The following is an 18,378-nucleotide window of genomic DNA, read 5'->3' as shown; positions in this document are numbered from 1 at the left end:
GCGCAGCCTGTGTTCTCCCAGCAAAAGGACAGACAGACAATCAGAGCAGGAGGGTGGGATGGACATAGTGACGACAGCTAGCATTTGTAGCCTCGGGCTTCTGTGGGCCGCTGCCTGGTGGTGGTGCAGGACTGAAGCTAGCGGAGGTTTGAACACACTCAAAGCGTAGCATTTCTTTGAAGAGTGGCCGCACCGAGGGGACTGAAATCTGTCCAGCTAAAGTGCTTGTAATCTCTATGTATGGGGCTGTTGTCCGTTACCAAGGCACAGATTTTTTTCTTATTCAGTTTTAATCCACACCTTAAGCTTATTGTTTAAGGTCAGTAAGTATATGGTAAAAGTTAAAACTTTAAAGGGATTGAATGTGTCCCCCCACAATAAGAATTTTTTTTTTTTTAGAATTTATCCCTTCAGTCTCCTTTTCAGGAGAGATGCTTGCTCATTTGGATTAAGGTCTGGTGATTCACTTGGATTAAGGTCTGGTGATTGACTTGGCCAGTCTAAAACCTCTGTTTTCTCCTGATGAAGTCTTTCATTGTGTTGGCAGTGTGTTCTGGGTCATTGTCTTGTTGCATGATGAAGTTCCTCCAGAGTAGAGTGCATGCATTTCTCTGTAAATTGATAGATGGAATGTTTCTGTAGACTTCTGAATTCATTGTGCTGTTAACATCATGAGTTCTCAGTAAAGATTACCAAGCTTGTTCCAGAAGCAGCCATGTAAGCCCAATCCATGACACTACCTCCACCATGCTCGACCAATCAGCTTTTATGTTTTGGATCACAAACAGATCCTTACTTTCTCCACACATTTCAGTCACTTAGGTAGAGGTTAATTGTGCTCTCATCAGTTCTTAAACTATGTGCTAGACTTTTTGTGGCTCATCTCTGTATTTCTTTGCCAATTATAATCTGACCTTCTGATTCATAGTGTTGATGAGTGGTTTGCATCTTGTGGTAGGGTCTCTATAATTCTGCTCTTGAAGTCTTCTTCAAATGGTGGATTGTAATTTGTTCACCCTGATCTGTGCAGGTTGCTGGTGATTTCACTGGCTGTTGTTTTTGGGCTTTTCTTCACAGCTCTCATAATGTTTCTGTCATCAGCTGCTGTTGTTTTCCTCTGCAGATCTGCCTGGATGTTAGTACACCAGTGGTTTATGTCTTTTTCAGGATGTTCCAAATTGTTGTATTGGCTATGCTCAATGCTTGTGGCTCTGATTAATTTTCCCTCTTTTCTCAGCTTCAGATTGGCTTGCTTTTCTCCCACAGACAGTTCTAAGGTCATAATGTTGATTTATGCTTTTTGTTGTTTTGTTAATGTTGATTCATCCTTTTCAGCAAATGCAGTCTTTACAGGCAAATCCCAGGGCTTAAACCAAGAGTACACATTTGGAGCTATTCATTGTTTAAACAGTCAATCTAACAGGACACACCTGGGCACATTCCTGGCTAAAAGGGTAAAACACTGCGCACGTGAGCTAAAGGGTACATTAATGTTAACTTTGTTGTATTTATTAGCTGATAACATAGTGGCTATGTAAGTCAGAATTTTTTGACACCACAGGTATTTCTAATGATTGTTTGAGGGGTTTGCATAATGCGTGCCCGGGTATTGTAGTGAGAGAACACTGAGAAACGAAAATGTGAAATAATGTACATTGCCTGGAGATGTTAATAGTATTTTGGATTGCAATAAGCTGAAAGGCTAGAATGAAATATGAATGAATGAAGTGCTATCATTGGACTTGTATCAGTGAGGCTTAGCTACACCGCTGCAGCTACACCTAGCAAATGTAGCAAAGTAAGCTGTATGTAGGCCTACTGTCTGAAAACTGTAAACAAAGCGACATTTCAGGAGAATAAAAGCTGTCATGTTGCCAGGCCTTTGTTCCTTGGTTTAAACTCCACTGTAACATGTCAAACTATGTGTGTTATGTTGACGTTCGATAGACCTGGAAGGGCTGTTTGTGTGTGTATGTGTTCTGAGGTTCATTTTGGAGTGTTGCTTTGTTGAGCGTTAGTGGGAGGGCAGGTTCGAGTTGCTCGCATTTACATTTGAGGCAGTGTGAGACAGACAGACACCTAAACACACACACACACACACACGCACACACACACACACACCTGGCTTTGCTAAGCATCCTTAGGAGGATTAAAACATCACTTCAAACGAGTGAAAATGATGGGAGACTCCCAGAGGAAAGGTGAGGAGGCTCTATCGATCCCCAAAGGGAGAGGGGAGAGAGAGGTAGAGAGAAGAAAGAGGAAGAGAGAGAGAAGAAAGCGGTAGGTACAGAGAAGAGAAAGAGAGCGAGAGAGCGAGAGTCCAAAAACGAGGAAGAGGAGGAGAGAGAAAGGTAGCGGAGGTGTGTGTTGCCGCAGGGAGAGGGTGTGTGAGGTGTTTGTGCGCTCGTGTGATAAACCGTTATGTCTCTCATGGGTGACACAAAGCAGGAAAATAAAACAAAAAAACACAACAACAAAAACAACAGCAAATGCAGATGTTCCACCCCCCCATCACCGTGACATAGTTTTGATCAGGACCAAACAAACAACAGGAACACCTGCATTAAAAGCAAGCAGCAAACAGCCTGTCTGTGTTTCTGTGTGTACCTGCATTGCTGTACTTGTTGGGAACATGTGGTATGCAAAAGTATGGGTGCACCTGGTTAATTGATATATTTACCTACATGTTACCTACAGAGGACAAATTCTACACATGGTAATGTACAGTTATTGTTTATTTCTTGAATTTAACATATTGGGGAAAGAAAATTCAGACCGAACACGGCCCATATATTTTTTTCTTGGATCGAGTAGCAGACCTTTGTATTTAATGATGAATGGACCAATAGAAATGTGCCACAATTACATATATTAACATACATTAACGTTAAAAAGCATTTTTCCTTCTTATAAAAATGTTTTGGGAATTTTCTTTTTGATTTACACAATTTTCCGTTTACCTCAGGTGTAGTCGATCATTCAAGACTTCTTTGATTTCCAAATGTTGCTTCTTTAGTTTATCCCTGCCGCTATGAGGCTAACATTACTGTCAAACACTAGAAATCAGTAGTCACCCAAATCTGTAAATACACCCCAAAGGCTTCTCTTAACCTGCTCCGACTGCATCCAGGCCTTCATTAAGGATGCACAGACTTACTAATGTAGTTTGAAGATTATACAACTTGCTGTGAACTATACAAATGAACAAAACTTCATCCTTTTTGTGCTGAATTCTGATTCCTCCTCAGAATCCCACTCCCTGATGAGTGCATGTGAGTCACATGGACATATGAATCCTAGATTATGTTCTCAATTTCAAATAATTTTATCAACAAATATTTCTTGAGTTTGAAAGAAAGAGATTAACAGTTTTTATAAAAAGAACAACACGAATGGTAGTCAAATTCTGGCATAACACCTAAAATTTCCTTACGGAAAACCTGGATGCAGGCGAGATTTGAGCGGGGTGAGAGAAGTTTTGGGGATGTGTTTACAGAATACAGAAAGATTTGGGTGACTATTGTATTCTAATGTTTGTTAGCTGCATTAGCCTCATAGCCAGCCATTGCCACTACAGAAGCAAAATTTGGACTCCCAACATGTCTACATCTGGTGTAGGTAGAAAATTCTGTCAAAAATTTTTCAGTTATTCTCTTATATTAATGCTGTCAGAATAAGAGAATGCTAATGCATAACTGTAAGTGTGGAGGCAGGTCCATTTTTAGGCTGCGATAGCCTTCACTTATACATGTGACCACTGACCTTCCCTTCTCTCCATACACCACTGCCAGCACTCGGTAGGCTAACAGGAAAAATGGCTTATGTGTGCATGCACGTACACTCTCTCACCCACCCACCCACGCACACACACGCGCACGCGCACACACACACACACACACACACACACACACACACACACACACACACACACACACACACACACACACACACACAGGTAAGCTGATATTCTTTGTATGGGCTGAATAAGCCATGAACAGGGAGAGCCAGTCAGGTATGACAAGGACAATTTTGACCAGCGACTGCATTTTGCTCTGAGCTGTGCCATTGAACACACTGGGCTGCTATTTGTTGAGAAGCTTTTAACACTTCTAACATGTGTAAGCCAGTTACATTGGCTGTGCTTCATGTTCAAGGTTGCATTCCATCACCTGATTTTTCAGGGGATTTTCTACCTCACAATTGAAGAGGAAAATCTGCAAACTGTGATTGTCCTACACTTGCTTTTTTGATAGCTTGTAGGGGTGTAACGCTACACAAAACACAATTTCAATTCGATACAACATGGATATGTTATGTCTCCATTCGGAATGGCTGAAAAAAAGTACCTGTTCATAAGGAGATTTAAAATTTCTACACAATGAAATCATTAAGATGTAAAATATCATTCAGCGTGGATTTGATGTGAAATGCTCAGAATTGTTCCCAGTGGTGGTGATAGGAACCAGACGTTCAGTGAGTGCCTCTAAAATCGGCCTCAGATAAAGTTATTTGACAAAATGGATATTAATATGCTGCCAGATGCCTAAGACATTGTTTTATGATTTGAGATAGGATTTTGACCTAAAGCATATTTTTAAAACTCATGTCAGAGAGACACATGCAGGGTGTAAGGCAAAACATTCCCAAATGAAAATTTCATTTTTTCTGATTTACCACTATTTTAGCATCATTAACATTACATATAAATACTCAGAAGACATGTATAGCTTCACTAGTTGCTTGGAACCCAATATAAAATGACTGTATTTGGGTTGGAGCCACTGTGACACCTGGTTCCTACCACCACCACTATAAAGAAATCTGAGTTTCTCTAAATCGAACTATTTCACATCAGATCTCTCTGAATGACTTTACATCTTGTGGTTTAAATATGCAGAAATGTTGAAACATTGGTGGAGTTCCCCTTCGGTGTATTCATTTTCAGTTTATTACAGTCTTCAATGTTATAAACAATTTTTTTTTAAACTAAAGCTGCCTTTTATGCTTTCCTGATCTTACGCTGTAGCGGTTCGGCACAATACAATACATTGTATTAGTACATTCTTACTACCTTGCTAGCTGTGCTAGGCGTGTTGCTATCTTACCCCTGAATGTTAGCTGTGATTATACAATGACTTTGTTCAGTACTTCACTGTGTTTCATTTGTACACATGTAAACTTTCTTTCTGTTATGTACATGCTTGGAAGTAGTCCTAACTTAAGCCTAGCACTAGTGCCCATTTATTTCTAGTCCTTTAAAGGGTTATGAAACATGAAAAAAGCCTTTATCTCATGTAAGAATAGCTATATGCTAACAACGCTCATGGATTAGCTAAGTTATTGGATAAAAATGGCAGTTGGTTTGTAGACGCGTATATGATTATTAATGTGTTGACAGGTGGAGTTTGAATGGCTGAGGCAGTACTGGTTCCAGGGCCACCGCTATGCTCGGTTCTGCAGCTGGTGGAGCAAACCCATGGAGCGCCTGGAGACAGACTGGAAGGAGATGGAAAGAATGGTAAGACCACCGATTACATTTAGAGCTGGCACGATACACTTTTTCTTTTCCAGTACCGATACTGGAGCATGAGCTGATGTGAGTACTGATCCTAACTTTAAGATCAGCTATTTTTATTTGAAGCACTTCATGTAACAAAAGCATCTGTACTGCTTCGACAACTCAAACACTCTGCTACACCACATGAACTACACAGCTAACATCACAACACAACCTGGATTTGTTACAAAACGATATCTGATCCAGCATTTCTGCTAATGTTGGTGCACAGATACCTGGTTAATTGCAACACGTAATTAGTCAAACTTGTTTTGTACCTATGAAAGAATATTTATGAGCTATTGTGACACTTTGCACAATTGTCTCCACACAGCAAATGTAGTACATAAGCCAACATATTGTTGCTGTTGAAACAAAACCTTGTTATCGCCAACCAAGTCACTTTACAACAGAACATTCATAACTTTCAAAGCAAGTGGATATAACAAGATTTTATTTTATAAGGTATCATTTTTTTATTTTCGATCCATTTCTTTTGGTCACAAATTCTGACACAATGCAAACGGCAGCTGGCCCCTTCAAATTCTGCAATTGAGAAAAAAACCAATAAATAAAAAGTTAAAACAAAAAGTGAACAAAATTGAGCCTTTAAAATTGCTGCTACATCTGTTTTTAGCTTTGAAACATACTTTTGTCATTTGATATAGATAATAGTATTTCATACAGGATCAGAAACCAGATAACCAGGCCTACTTAAAGCAGTTTGAGGCAGTCAGTTCTGGGGGTTAGGGAACCAACCCTGTGACCAGAAGGTCGCCGGTTTGATCCTCTTAGCTGAAAGTACGTGACTGAACTGCCCCAAAGCACCTGACCCCCAACTGCTCCCCTGGTTGCTGCGGATAGGGCTGCCCACCACTCCGGGCAAGTGTGCTCTCTGCCCCCTGGTGTATGTGCATTCACTAGTGTGTATATGCTGTTTCACTGCATGCATGGGTTAAATGCAGAGGTGAAATTTCCCCATTGTGGGACTAAGAAGGGTCTCTTAATCTCTCACAGTTTGCGTAATGTTTACTTGTCAAATATTTTGTCGCTATCAGAGCAAAACCTTGTATCTCCAAAGAGGTAACTGTACAGGAGAAGGAAAAACATTCGCTAACATGACCTACATAAGCCTGTCAAAAAAACTAACTTAACCCTACATAAATGCTTAGAAATGCTTAATCCAATAGTCATAATTCACTATTCACTAAAAGGTTACATTTGCCAAGTTTTATCAAAATTAGCTAAAGTAGCCTTAATGACAGATGCCGCCTATTGAATTAAAGATTTATAAACATTTATGTAGCGTTATGTCAGTTTTCATGACAAGCTTATGTAGGTGTCACGTAGCCTTTTTGCAAGTCATTTTGGACCATTTCTGTTGGTCCATCCATCCATCCATCCATTTTCTAAGCCGCTTCTCCGTCAGGGTCGCGGGGGTGCTGGAGCCTATCCCAGCAGTCTTTGGGCAAAAGGCAGGATACACCCTGGACAGGTCGCCAGTCCATCACAGGGTCTGTTGGTCCATTCATCATGAAATTTAAACAGAAGACAAAGGGTAAATGGGCTTTTCAAATGATGCAATTAAAAGCAAATGACAAGATATGAGGTTTTTGCACAACACCGATGATAGTTAACTACATTAGTCCCTCCAGAGGAAAATTAAAGAAGTAAACTTCACTGTACATTTGGGGTAAGAAAATGATTCCTTAATTCCTCAAAAAGTTCTAGATTGAAACATTACATATTGACCAGAGGAATTTCTAACATCACTCCTGGCACCGTTGTTTTGGCATGGAGGGATAAACCCCAATCCAGCGATATCACAATGCCAGACTTGTTTGTGGGTAGAAATGCATGGATACATGATTAAACACAGGCGAGTCAAGGATATATATCAGGTTGAATCAGTTAGCTTGATATTCCATGAGTAGAAGTATTACAGACAGTGGATAAAGCACTCTGGTTCAGAACAGTAGTGTTTCAATTAGTAGGCATACTTATGACATTATCCTCAAGTACAATGGCTTTAGATCAGGACAAAACGGCTTTAACATCACTTTGTATTGTTTTGTGTCATGACTTTAAGTGGGAGCAGACTGCGATTGCTATTCATTTGAAGGGTTTGATGAGTCAGCTAACACTGCTGTGTTGCGAACAGCCAGAGCTAATAAATGAACATTACAATATTTCTACAAAGAGTGCAAACAAAACAAATGTGGTTTTCAGCTGTCTGATTATTAATGTACTGCAGTATTTCATGAGAAGACGGTCTCTTTCGCTTGCATTTCAGACTCCTACACTCCTTGCTGCTGTACAGGATTGCTATATGTTTCTTTCAGTATGCAGTTATGTTTTGCCTTTTCCTTATATTTTACAGCTCGTGATTACAAATGAAATAGTAAGACTCTGTCAAAGTGACTAAAGCAACTGAAGAGCCTTTATTTTCATTGCTTTCACCTCTCCATCTGGCTAGCAGTGATGGGGTCATTTAAGTGGACTTGAACAGAGTGTCACTGTGAAAGGCTGAGTACATGTTTGACCCATATGTGTAACTGAGCTATTTGAGCTAAGCCCTTAGTTTATATGTAGGAGGTAGCTTAAAGTGACTTTGATTAAGGAATGTATTGTCTTTTTTTGGTAAGATCAATGCAGAAATAGACATATTTAGCTTTTTGACACTGAAATTTGATCTTTGTAAAGCCCGCTTACATACTTTGAGTTCACACCTGAATGTAAAGCATATCGCTGCTGTTGGAACAAAACTCGCATCTCCAAAATGGTAACTTTACAGGAAAGCAAAAAACATGCTTTACTTTTAAAGTAAAGTTTTTCCAAGTCATTTTGGGCCATTGGTTTGGTCCATTCATCATGAAATGTAAAGGAGAACAGGCATTTTCAAATTTTGTCTGATTGGCTGATCAGCTTTCTTACTCTCTAGCTGTTAATACGTAATAGCCCCCAACCGGCGACAGAAATAGCTCAAACAATAGACGTCAATGACCTCTTCACCTCTATTGATCTTATAGTGCCAGTCAGAAGTTTTGTTAGTTTAAGACTTATGTAAATAAAATTCTCAGTGATTGGGTTTTCTACTTTCTGTTATTTACATGGGTTTGCCTCAAAGCAACAGAAAAGCATCCAGTTAATAATTTCTTTGTTGTAGCATAAATTTATGACTGTGAAAGCTAATCAGTCAGATTAAGTATCCCCTGCAACGTTCTGACACAATCAAAGTGAAAAGGCAAATCTCTGAATAGGTTATTCTGCTGGTCTCTCTATGGATCATTCTGCCAAATTGTTTCAAAGTCTTATATTTTGGACATTTAGTTGACTTGGACTTTAGACTAACCCTTGTGACCCTTTATGTTAATTATGTTTATTTTATTAAAATAAATGCCTGAACATTCCATTTTATAAAGACCAAACCAATCATAACACTACCAAAACTTTAACGAAAGTTTCAGTAGTGACTGTTTTGCTAGTGATAATTTTAGCTAATTTTGAGCACAACTTAGAAATGCTGACCAGTACATGACTAGCAAAGACAGCTTTAATCAGCTGTACATGCATAAAATCATACCATTTTATTAAAAAACAAAAACTTACTTTTAATTGCAGAACATATGTGTTTCAGTAGTGACAGGTATTCATGTCACACACTGATTTTCAGACTTTTATTTCAAAGCAGTGGGATCTAACTGCTTATCATGTAACTCTGAGGGACAGGGATGCTATCTCACTTCCAGCTGTAAAAGGCAGGGGTGTGGCTAAATAAGGCCCCGCCTACAGGCAAAAATTAGTCACAAGAAAATGTGGGACAGCGTTTTTTTTAAATAGTTTTTTAATTCAAAATTTTAACTCAATTTTTAAAACAAACATTGGAATTTACAGTGTCACTTTAAAAGAATCAATCAAATCTTTAAAAAAAATACAAAAAAAGTTATTTCACAAGTTGAAATTTAGAAGATAAGCTTTGAGATGGCCCCCTACCTAGAAAGTAGCCTGTTGATGATTTTGTATATATTTAGGTTATCACTGTCTCAATTAATGCCTTTGATTTTAATAGATCATAACACAATTCTCGTAACTATCTAAGGTCTGAATACTTGGGGGTGTAGTTTAAAGTCATTTGGTGGAATGGTCCATACACAGACTATTAAATGTAAGTAAGAGTAAATACGTGTATATAGTATTGATATAGTGTTGATCTAGAGTACTAAAATGAAACTGAACTGTTCTTAGATCAGCATTGTGAAAAGTCCAGTGCAGATATACAAAGTCTTTAAGCGTTTGATTTTGAGTATATTCTGATAGTGAGAGTCAGTAGGGGGCACTGTTGTATCATCATAGTCTTGGCATGGCACATAGTGCATCTCTCTCTCTCTCTCTCTCTCTCTCTCTCTCTCTCTCTCTCTGAGCAGTAATCACATCTAATGTGCTGCTGGGGCTAAGGAGAGGCACTTGGGCCAGCCGTGGTATACTGCGAGTGCATCTGTGTGTGTGCATCTGTGTGTGTGTGTGTGATTTGAGGCAGGATACAGAGGTGAGAGAGACTGTGATGTAAAGAGAAGTCCTACTGTGAGCTGCCCATTCTCCCTCTGTCCAGAAACGCAGTTTAAGAGCACCAATGTCCTCTGGTCAAACAACGCTCACGTGTCTACGGGTGACTCTGGCGCGTCCCAAGGGTGCATCTCGCTGGCATTGCTGACTATTCCTTATGATTAAGTTATTTGCTTTCATATGTATGGTAATCACATTATTCATTTTCTTATTTTCACACCGTTTCCAGGCTTTTGCACAACGGCATTGTGCATACACCCCACAAAAAATGTAAATTTTGCATTCCTGCTTTTTGTTTTTGTTGGTGTCATTAATATAATTCATTTCCCTCTCATTTGGGCTATGTAAATGAATTTAGGACGCACTACAATTTATTATCTTATTAACACAACAGTCACTTGAGAAATTAAAGGGAAAAATAGTATCTAAAGTAACAAAGTAACCTAAAAAAGGACAAGGAAAAAAAAACCCAGAAACCTTTTGTCCTCGCATGCTTTTTTTAAACATTTGATTAAAAGCACGTTTTTAATCATTTGTATATCAGCGCATTCGCTTTCATACATCCCTGTATTTGCTTGACAGCTTCCTTTTTTGGGGGATTTGAGGGCGCCGTCAGTTCAATGAGATGATCAAACTTGTTTTTTTTTTAACATGCCTTTTTTGTATTTGCCTTACAAGTCAAAACTACAGGTATGTCTGATTAATTAAGAGTAATTTTTATGCAAATCAGAGCTGGAAATACAGACGACACACTTAAAGCTTTTATTGTCTTTGCATATAGATATCTATAAAAAAAAAAGTGAAAATAAATCATTGTTTTATCTGATGCCTATTTTCAGATGTATTTTAAAAAGCCAGAGGTTGGAGAATTAATTTATTTATTCTTTTTTTTTTTGTTAGTCATTGATGACATTTTAACAGCAACATTTTTACCTGTAATGGACCCCCCCCCCCCTTTCCTCTCTCAGATTTTCACTCACAGGCTGATAGGAGGGTCAGTGTATCTTTGTATTTCGTTAAGGCAAGGAGTGCGGATGGTTTCCCATATTTCTGCCTGCTTTATTAGAACCGTTCCTGTCCCATGGGCTTTCTCTCTTTCTTTCTCTCCTTTGGTCTCTCGCCTGCTCGCTCCCTCATTCTTCAGTCTGTTGTGATGCAAATTCTCACCCGTCTATTTGAATGACATCCTGATAAAAACAGATCCTCTCTTTCTCTCTCTCTCTCTCTCTCTCTCTCTCTCTCTCTCTCTCTCTCTCTCTCTCTCTCTCTTTCTTTCTTTCTGTCTTTCACTCTCTCTGTCTCACGTGTTACTTCATAAACCGATGCACACTGCAAACCTGCCTAATACCAGTAAAAATAAAACTACAGAAATATGAAAAATTAATTTCAATATTTCAATACAGGAAAAAAAGAACATAATATAAGGTAAAAGTAAAACCAAGAGTAATGAGACACTCTGAGAAAAGCTGCTCAATCGCACCCAGCTGTGTTCGGACCAGCAAAAGCGAAGCACTACAGATGTTATCAGGCTGTCAGGCCTCAGGTACCTAAAGCACTCCCTGCTTGTGTGTGTGAATTTTTGTTGGTTTTTGTACATTGTTAGATCAGGAGAATGAACTTACGTTGTTGGGCAATCAGGAAAAAACAGAGTGGTCCCTGACAAAAGCTACAATTAAATTTTTTTTAAATCTAAAAGGCAAAGACATTTCCTCTTAGTTACCAAGGTTAAGATTAGAGTGAGATTTAGGTGATTTATACATATATACGTATATTTTAAAAGCTGTGTATTTTGTTACTGAATAAACCAAGTCCGGCGAGAACAACAGTGGCTGCATGTTTCTTCAGTTAAGTTTTTTTTTTTTCTTTTCTTTCTTTTTGAAATCATGTTTAAAAAAAAATTAAGCTTTTGTTGACACAGTGGCGTTATATGCTTGCGTATGTCTATAACCTCATGTCCTTACATTGCATTAAAACAAGTACATGTGTGAGTGTGTATAAAGGACATCAGCAGTAGTTTCCAAGCATGGCGTTTCGATGGATGGTCCGTTCCGTCTGAGGGTCCTGAGTGGGCGTCCTGTTCCCAGTAGACTTACTATCACTACTATCATACATCACTGACATTTATTTAAAGCGCTAACAATAAGAGCCCCTTCGCCTGCTTGACAGGCCGCAGATAGTCAGCCTTATGCAGAATATTTTAAATACCGGTGTGGCATTTTTTATCTTTCCCTTTCTTCTGGAGGGGTGCCTGGTGGGTTGGTGTGGGGTGGGCTGGGGGGTTATGGCTGGAAAAGAAGACACAGGGCTTTCTGCGTGTGTGTTCTGCCGAGGGTGTTGTCGGATTGTAATTGATTTTGCCGCACGCATGTGATTTGGTGCTAATTTGTCACTTTCCTCACTTCTTTGGCTGCACGCATCATGGTGGCAGAAGAAGCAGATATGCAAAGAGACTGAGCTTGCCTCACTCTTCCTTCTTTCTATGTGCCCATTTAAGACAAACTCAGCAAAGCTTCATTATTGGCATTGACCATTTTAAGACACAGTGTCGCCCAAAGCATTTAAAAACATATTTTCCTGTCTTGCTTATCTTTTTATGCTCTTGTATTGATCACATTTGCTTAGATTCAGTTGCTTTTCAGATGTGGATGATTTTGATCTGAATTGTTGCATTTTCTCATTGTTAGTAAAACAGGATTGGAACATTCATTTTTCAGCCTCTGGAAAAAAAACATATAACATATATTTTAACAGAAATTTGCACAGATGTTCCAATAACTAAACATGGTGTAATTTTTTAGTATTATTTTCAGGAGACTTACTTTCAGTTTTTCCAAGAAATCTGGTGGGATATTTTTTTTTCCCACAAGTTCAGTCTTTGAAGTTGGTTGCATTTTTTGCATTTCATGATCCTACTGATCCCAGACAGATTCAATGATGTTGAGGTCTAGACTATAGGATGGCCAATCCATTGTTCTGAGAACACCAAGCACCTCTTTATTTGATTTGCAAATGTTCTTTTTTGTTTGCTCTTTTCTCAGTATCATCTTCTTGATAGCTATACATCCTTTCAGACCCATAGCATTGATTTGTTTTTTCCTAGTGGATAAATAGACAGAAGCTCCTTTGGATTTTTTTAGATCTAAAGAAAAAGTGAAGCTTGATTTATTTTTTTCTCTCTCTGATGAAAGATGACTTTTTTGTATAAAAAAAAAACAGTGAGGGGAACATTGGCTGCATGTTCCAAATAATTAGTGTCTATTTCACATGTATCATATATATAGCCAATTGTTCCAACTTTGTTGCAGTTGTAGCCTCTTGCTCGCTCTCTCTCTCTCTCTCTCTCTCTCTCTCTCTCTCTCTCTCTCTCTCTCTCTCTGTCTCTCTCTCTCTCTCACTCTCTCTCTCTCTCACTCTCATTCATACAGCTTGTGGATTCTTGTCACAACGGAGGCTATTGAGGGGAACTGTAGTATCCCATGACCACTGTCCATCATTGTCTCCTAAAGGTGCTGAAGGTATTGCTTTAAAAGCCATTTAAAAGCTGTATTTGAACAGCTTTTGTGTGTATATATGTATACACACACACACACACACACACACACACACATATATACATATCTCAATTTAGTTTTATATATATATATATATATATATATATATATATATATCTTATATATATCTTATATGTGTATGTATATCATTGTTGTTGGGAGAAAAACTTATATATCCTGAATGGTAACTTTACAGGAGAAGGAAAAAGTCTACTCTACTTTTAATGTAAGTCAATGGAACCAGATTTTTTTCCAAGTCATTTTTGGTTATGTCTTTTGGTCCATTCATCATGAACTTTACACACAATGTGAAGGACAACAGGTATTTTCAAATTATGTTTTCTTCTGACAACAGCTATATATATATATATATTTCCGTTTTATGTTTTTGGAGGTCGCCATAGATACTGGATTAGGTTATTGACCTACCAGGGAGTGTGTGTGTGTCTGTCTAGGTGTGCATGTGTAGGTGTGTGTCAGGAAGAGGCTGGCGGACAGAAGAGCAGAGAGAGAGAGGAGGGAGAGGGTCAATGTAAATGTTATTGCAGTGTGAGCTCATTTGATCAAAGCCTCTGAAAGGTTAAGTGAATCCAATCTGGTTTAGTGTGTCTGAGAAGAGGCCGTGTGTGTGTGTGTGTGTGTGTGTGTGTGTGTGTGTGTGTGTGTGTTTGCTTGCAGAGGGCGGGTAGAGAGGTGAACAGAGGAGGGATTATCATATTGCCAATGAAATAGTGGCTCTGCTGTGGAGCGCTTCTCTCCCTCTCTAATGCATTTAGACAGCAATTGGCCTTAATAACCTTTATTGACTTCAGCAGGTCAGAGCCAAGGATCTAATTATTAAAGTGTATCAATTTCATCGGAGTTTAGTGCTCCGCCGTTCATATAATTATTTTAAGGTCGACCGGGGCAATTAATCTCCATTCACTTATTTGATGGCTTTGTAAAACATTATAAATGTTACGCTTCTGTTGGTGCATATTCATCACAAAAAAGTGTTTTTTTTTTGTTTTTTTTGATGCAGCTTTTTAGTTGCTGTGTGTTCCTTCATAGAGCTTTTCTTTTTCACTGCTGTGCCTCCGCGCACTGCTGCAGTTTTAACACACACAGGTCTGCTGGGTGCAGTTGTGGCATGTGCTGATTTCTGTGTAAATTTCTGAGCAGGTCATTTATTTAGGTATTTACACATTCATTTATTTATTGTTCCTTTTTCTGTCCTGCTGTTACAGTGTCTGCTGCTCCAGTGTGAGTGATGAGGGGGTGTGGCTGTTTATGTTAGAGTGTCATGACACTTGCGCCTCTTCTCTGTGTGCCTGTCTCTTTCTCTCTTTCACCATCTGTCTGTTTGTCTCTCTCCCAATCAATTCAATTCAGTTCAGTTCAGTAAGCTTTGTTGCACTGTTGCCAAAACATTGATGAAATAGTAACATTTAACATTTAGAGATTTCTCTTTCTCCCTCTCTCTCTGTTTGTCTGTCTCTCTCTCTCTTGCCTGCCTGCCTGCTTTGTCTAGCTCTTCTTTCTTTCTTTCTTTCTTTCTTTCTTTCTTTCTTTCTTTCTTTCTTTCTTTCTTTCTTTCTTTCTATCAAATTGTCTGTCTGTGTTAGCTTTCTCTTCTATTTCTTTCTTTGTTTTCTCTATCTATCTATCTATCTATCTATCTATCTATCTATCTATCTATCTATCTATCTATCTATCTGCCTGTCTTTGTGCCTTCCTGCCTGCTTTGTCCACTTTCTTTCTTTCTTTCTTTCTTTCTTTCTTTCTTTCTTTCTTTCTTTCTTTCATATTGTCTCTGTTTATCTGTCTTATCTCTTCTTTCTTTTCTCTCTCTCTGTCTCTCTCTTGCACACACACACTTTTTATCTATCTATCTATCTATCTATCTGTCTGTCTGTCTGTCTGTCTGTCTGTCTGTCTGTCTGTCTGTCTGTCTGTCTGTCTGTCTGTGTGCCTGCCTGCTTTGTCTAGCTATTTTCTTTCTTTCTTTCTTTCTTTCTTTCTTTCTTTCTTTCTTTCTTTCTGTTTCTTCAACTTTCTCTCCATTGTCTCTTTTTTCTTTCTTTCTGGAGGCCATATTGCTTAAGTATCATTGAAATATTAACAACTCTCTCTCTCTCTCTCTCTCCCTCTCTCCCTCTACCTTTCTCTTCCCTCCCCTCCCTCAGCAGGCGAAGGAACCGTCCTCATAAACTCACAGTGAATTGGTGTCTAATCCCAGAGCTAACGATTGCACTGTGCTGTTTACACATTCACCCCCTTTTAGCCCACCTGCTCTGTACCTGCTTAAACAACACCATACAGAAAAGAAAGCACTGCCTAATTACTGTTATTATTCATTTACAGAGGAGAGCGCGTGGGCCGATAATGCATTTTACATCACGGGGCCGTTTGTACAAGAGAAAGGGAGGAAATACGAAAATGAATCAGTGAAAAGGGAGAAGAAAAGAGAAGGGGAAGAGCATTTGTGTACGTGTGAGGAGAGAAAGAGAGGGAGAGAGTATGAGGCAGAGAGAGGATGTGCAGTATAATATGCGGGCAAAAGGTATTTGCTATTCCCTTTGAAGTCCTTATTGAACAGGGTAAGCTGAATTTCAGCAGGGCCTGATAGTGTTCAGGGTAAATACTTAAAACCCTTTAGAGAATTTCACGCGCTGATTCGCCACTAGCAGGTTGTTTGTGTTGCGGTGTGAGCATGTGGAGTGTGTGTGTGTGTGTGCGCGAGTGTGTGTTGTACCTGGAGGGGTCTAGCTGTAAGCTTTGTACCTGCAGACTGAGGACCTGTATAGATCCATTGAATATACAGATGGGGACAGTGTGTGAGTGTGTTTGTTTGTGTATGTGTGTGTATGAATAGTATCTCTAACATCGTAAAAAAGAATTGAGGATATTTAACGCTTCTTTAATGCTGTTGGAACCCTGGGGACACAAACTAGTAAACACAAGCTTGGACATTCTCAATGTGGATTCTCAGCCATAGACTAATACAGTTCTCTAGCAGACAACTTACTCATGATCCAAATTTAGTGAAGGGAAACAAGGATTCAAGCACTTTTGTTTGTGTTGTTAAATACACTTTGAGTGCATAAATCCATTTTCAGTGTAATGCTTTAAACAAGAAGTATGTATTCATAAACATAAACAAAGATGAATTAAAAAAATCGAAACTGGAAAAGTATTCAAAATTCATTGGATGGAAAGATTTTATGCAACAAGTAGCAATTATTGTGAAAATGTAGGAGCTTCCTACAGATATCAGGGCAAAAACTTGATTGGAAAATACTACAGAGCCATAGCAAAGACCTTAAACATCCCTATCAGTACAATTAGTTCAATAATCTGAGAGTGGCAGATAACATTTTACATCTGATGAGATGAAAAATTGGAATTCTTTGGAAATAATTCAGCTTGTCTTATTTGGAGAAGGAAGAGTTCTACATATGATCCCAAGAACACCATACCCACAGTGAAATGTGGAGGTGGGAGCATCTTGATATGGGGCTGCTTCTCTGTAAACAGTACTGGGGCATTACAAGTCACTGAAGAAAACATGAATGGAGTGATGGACCAGAAGAAACTGAATCTTCGGAGAACAAGACAGTGACCTCAAACATAGAGCAGCCTAGTCAGGATTTCCCTCAGAGGGACCACTGTAACCTTAGGGAATTGAAAATGATTTGCCAGTTGCGTTGGTGGTTGTTTGAGAGGGTACAGCAGTGCTTGGCAGGTCTCGGAGGAGGCCTTCGCCCTTCTAGTCTGTGATTGGGGGAGACTTAGCTAGTGGGTGGAATTGAATATGACTAAATTGAGAAGAAAATTGGGGAAAATGTAGAAATGAGAGGAATGAAGAATAAACCACTCTGGATCAAAAAGCTAATCACTTCTTACTGTAGCTAACAGTGGCTTTGTAACAAAGTACTAATATTACTATTTTGTGGTGTCTTTGTTTATGCTTATGAATACATACTTTTAAAGTCAAAATACATTTTGTATGTACATCTGAAGTGGATATATGCACAGGAAGTATGTTAAACAACAATAACAGAAAAAGCGTCTGTTTCCCCGCACTGTACAGTCATGATCTTTGTTGTCTGTCTATCATCCTATTTATTTACTTGTTTATTTGTGTTGTTTCTTTCATATCAAACAAGGTGAAATCAAGGCTAGCACGAAATACATCACTTGATTAAAAAAATAAGCATCTTTTGAATGGTCCGTTTCCGTCAAGGCGGACAAATAAAACCATCAGTAATCCTCAGGCAATGTTGCTTTTATTTTCATATCAAACAACATCCTGACACTATTTGTTACTTTCTTCGCTTAAGAAAAGCAAACGTGATACGTGCTATCAATTTAAGCTTTTTTAGTTTCATCTTCGCCAGAGTCTGATTGCTTTTAGAAGAGTCCTCTGCATGTTTTGTTATTGACGGCGTGGAGAGAAATTTGCTTTTGTTTCTGGAGGATTGGTTGATGTTGACAGCGTGCGCTCTCGTTCTCTGCGCTTTGAAGATATACACCGTTTTTTCCTTCAGAAACAAACGAACACATTACGGTGTCTGATCTGTCTTTCTTGTTTAGAGCATCATCAGACCCTCTGTTTGTTGGTTTATTTATTGGGTTGGTTGGTTGTTTATCTGCGTCTTTCTTCCATCAGTGGGTCAGTGAGATAATTGTTGGGAGATGGAAAGGGTGCTAAAGAGGAATTAC

The 18,378-nt window shown here is 38.8% G+C and overlaps 1 protein-coding gene across 1 annotated transcript in view; it reads left to right on the top strand.

The window, feature by feature from the left end:
- fto (FTO alpha-ketoglutarate dependent dioxygenase) overlaps window positions 1-18,378 on the top strand; it is a 227,631-nt gene that overhangs the window by 66,343 nt on the left and 142,910 nt on the right. The window contains exon 7 of the mRNA XM_017693109.2: window positions 5,402-5,521. Coding sequence (XP_017548598.1) covers window positions 5,402-5,521 — 120 coding nt within the window. The remainder of the gene's footprint in view (window positions 1-5,401; window positions 5,522-18,378) is intronic.

Source organism: Pygocentrus nattereri, chromosome 25 (assembly GCF_015220715.1).
Source record: "Pygocentrus nattereri isolate fPygNat1 chromosome 25, fPygNat1.pri, whole genome shotgun sequence".
Classification (NCBI taxonomy): domain Eukaryota; kingdom Metazoa; phylum Chordata; class Actinopteri; order Characiformes; family Serrasalmidae; genus Pygocentrus; species Pygocentrus nattereri.
This window is presented reverse-complemented; position numbering and strand designations above follow the sequence as displayed.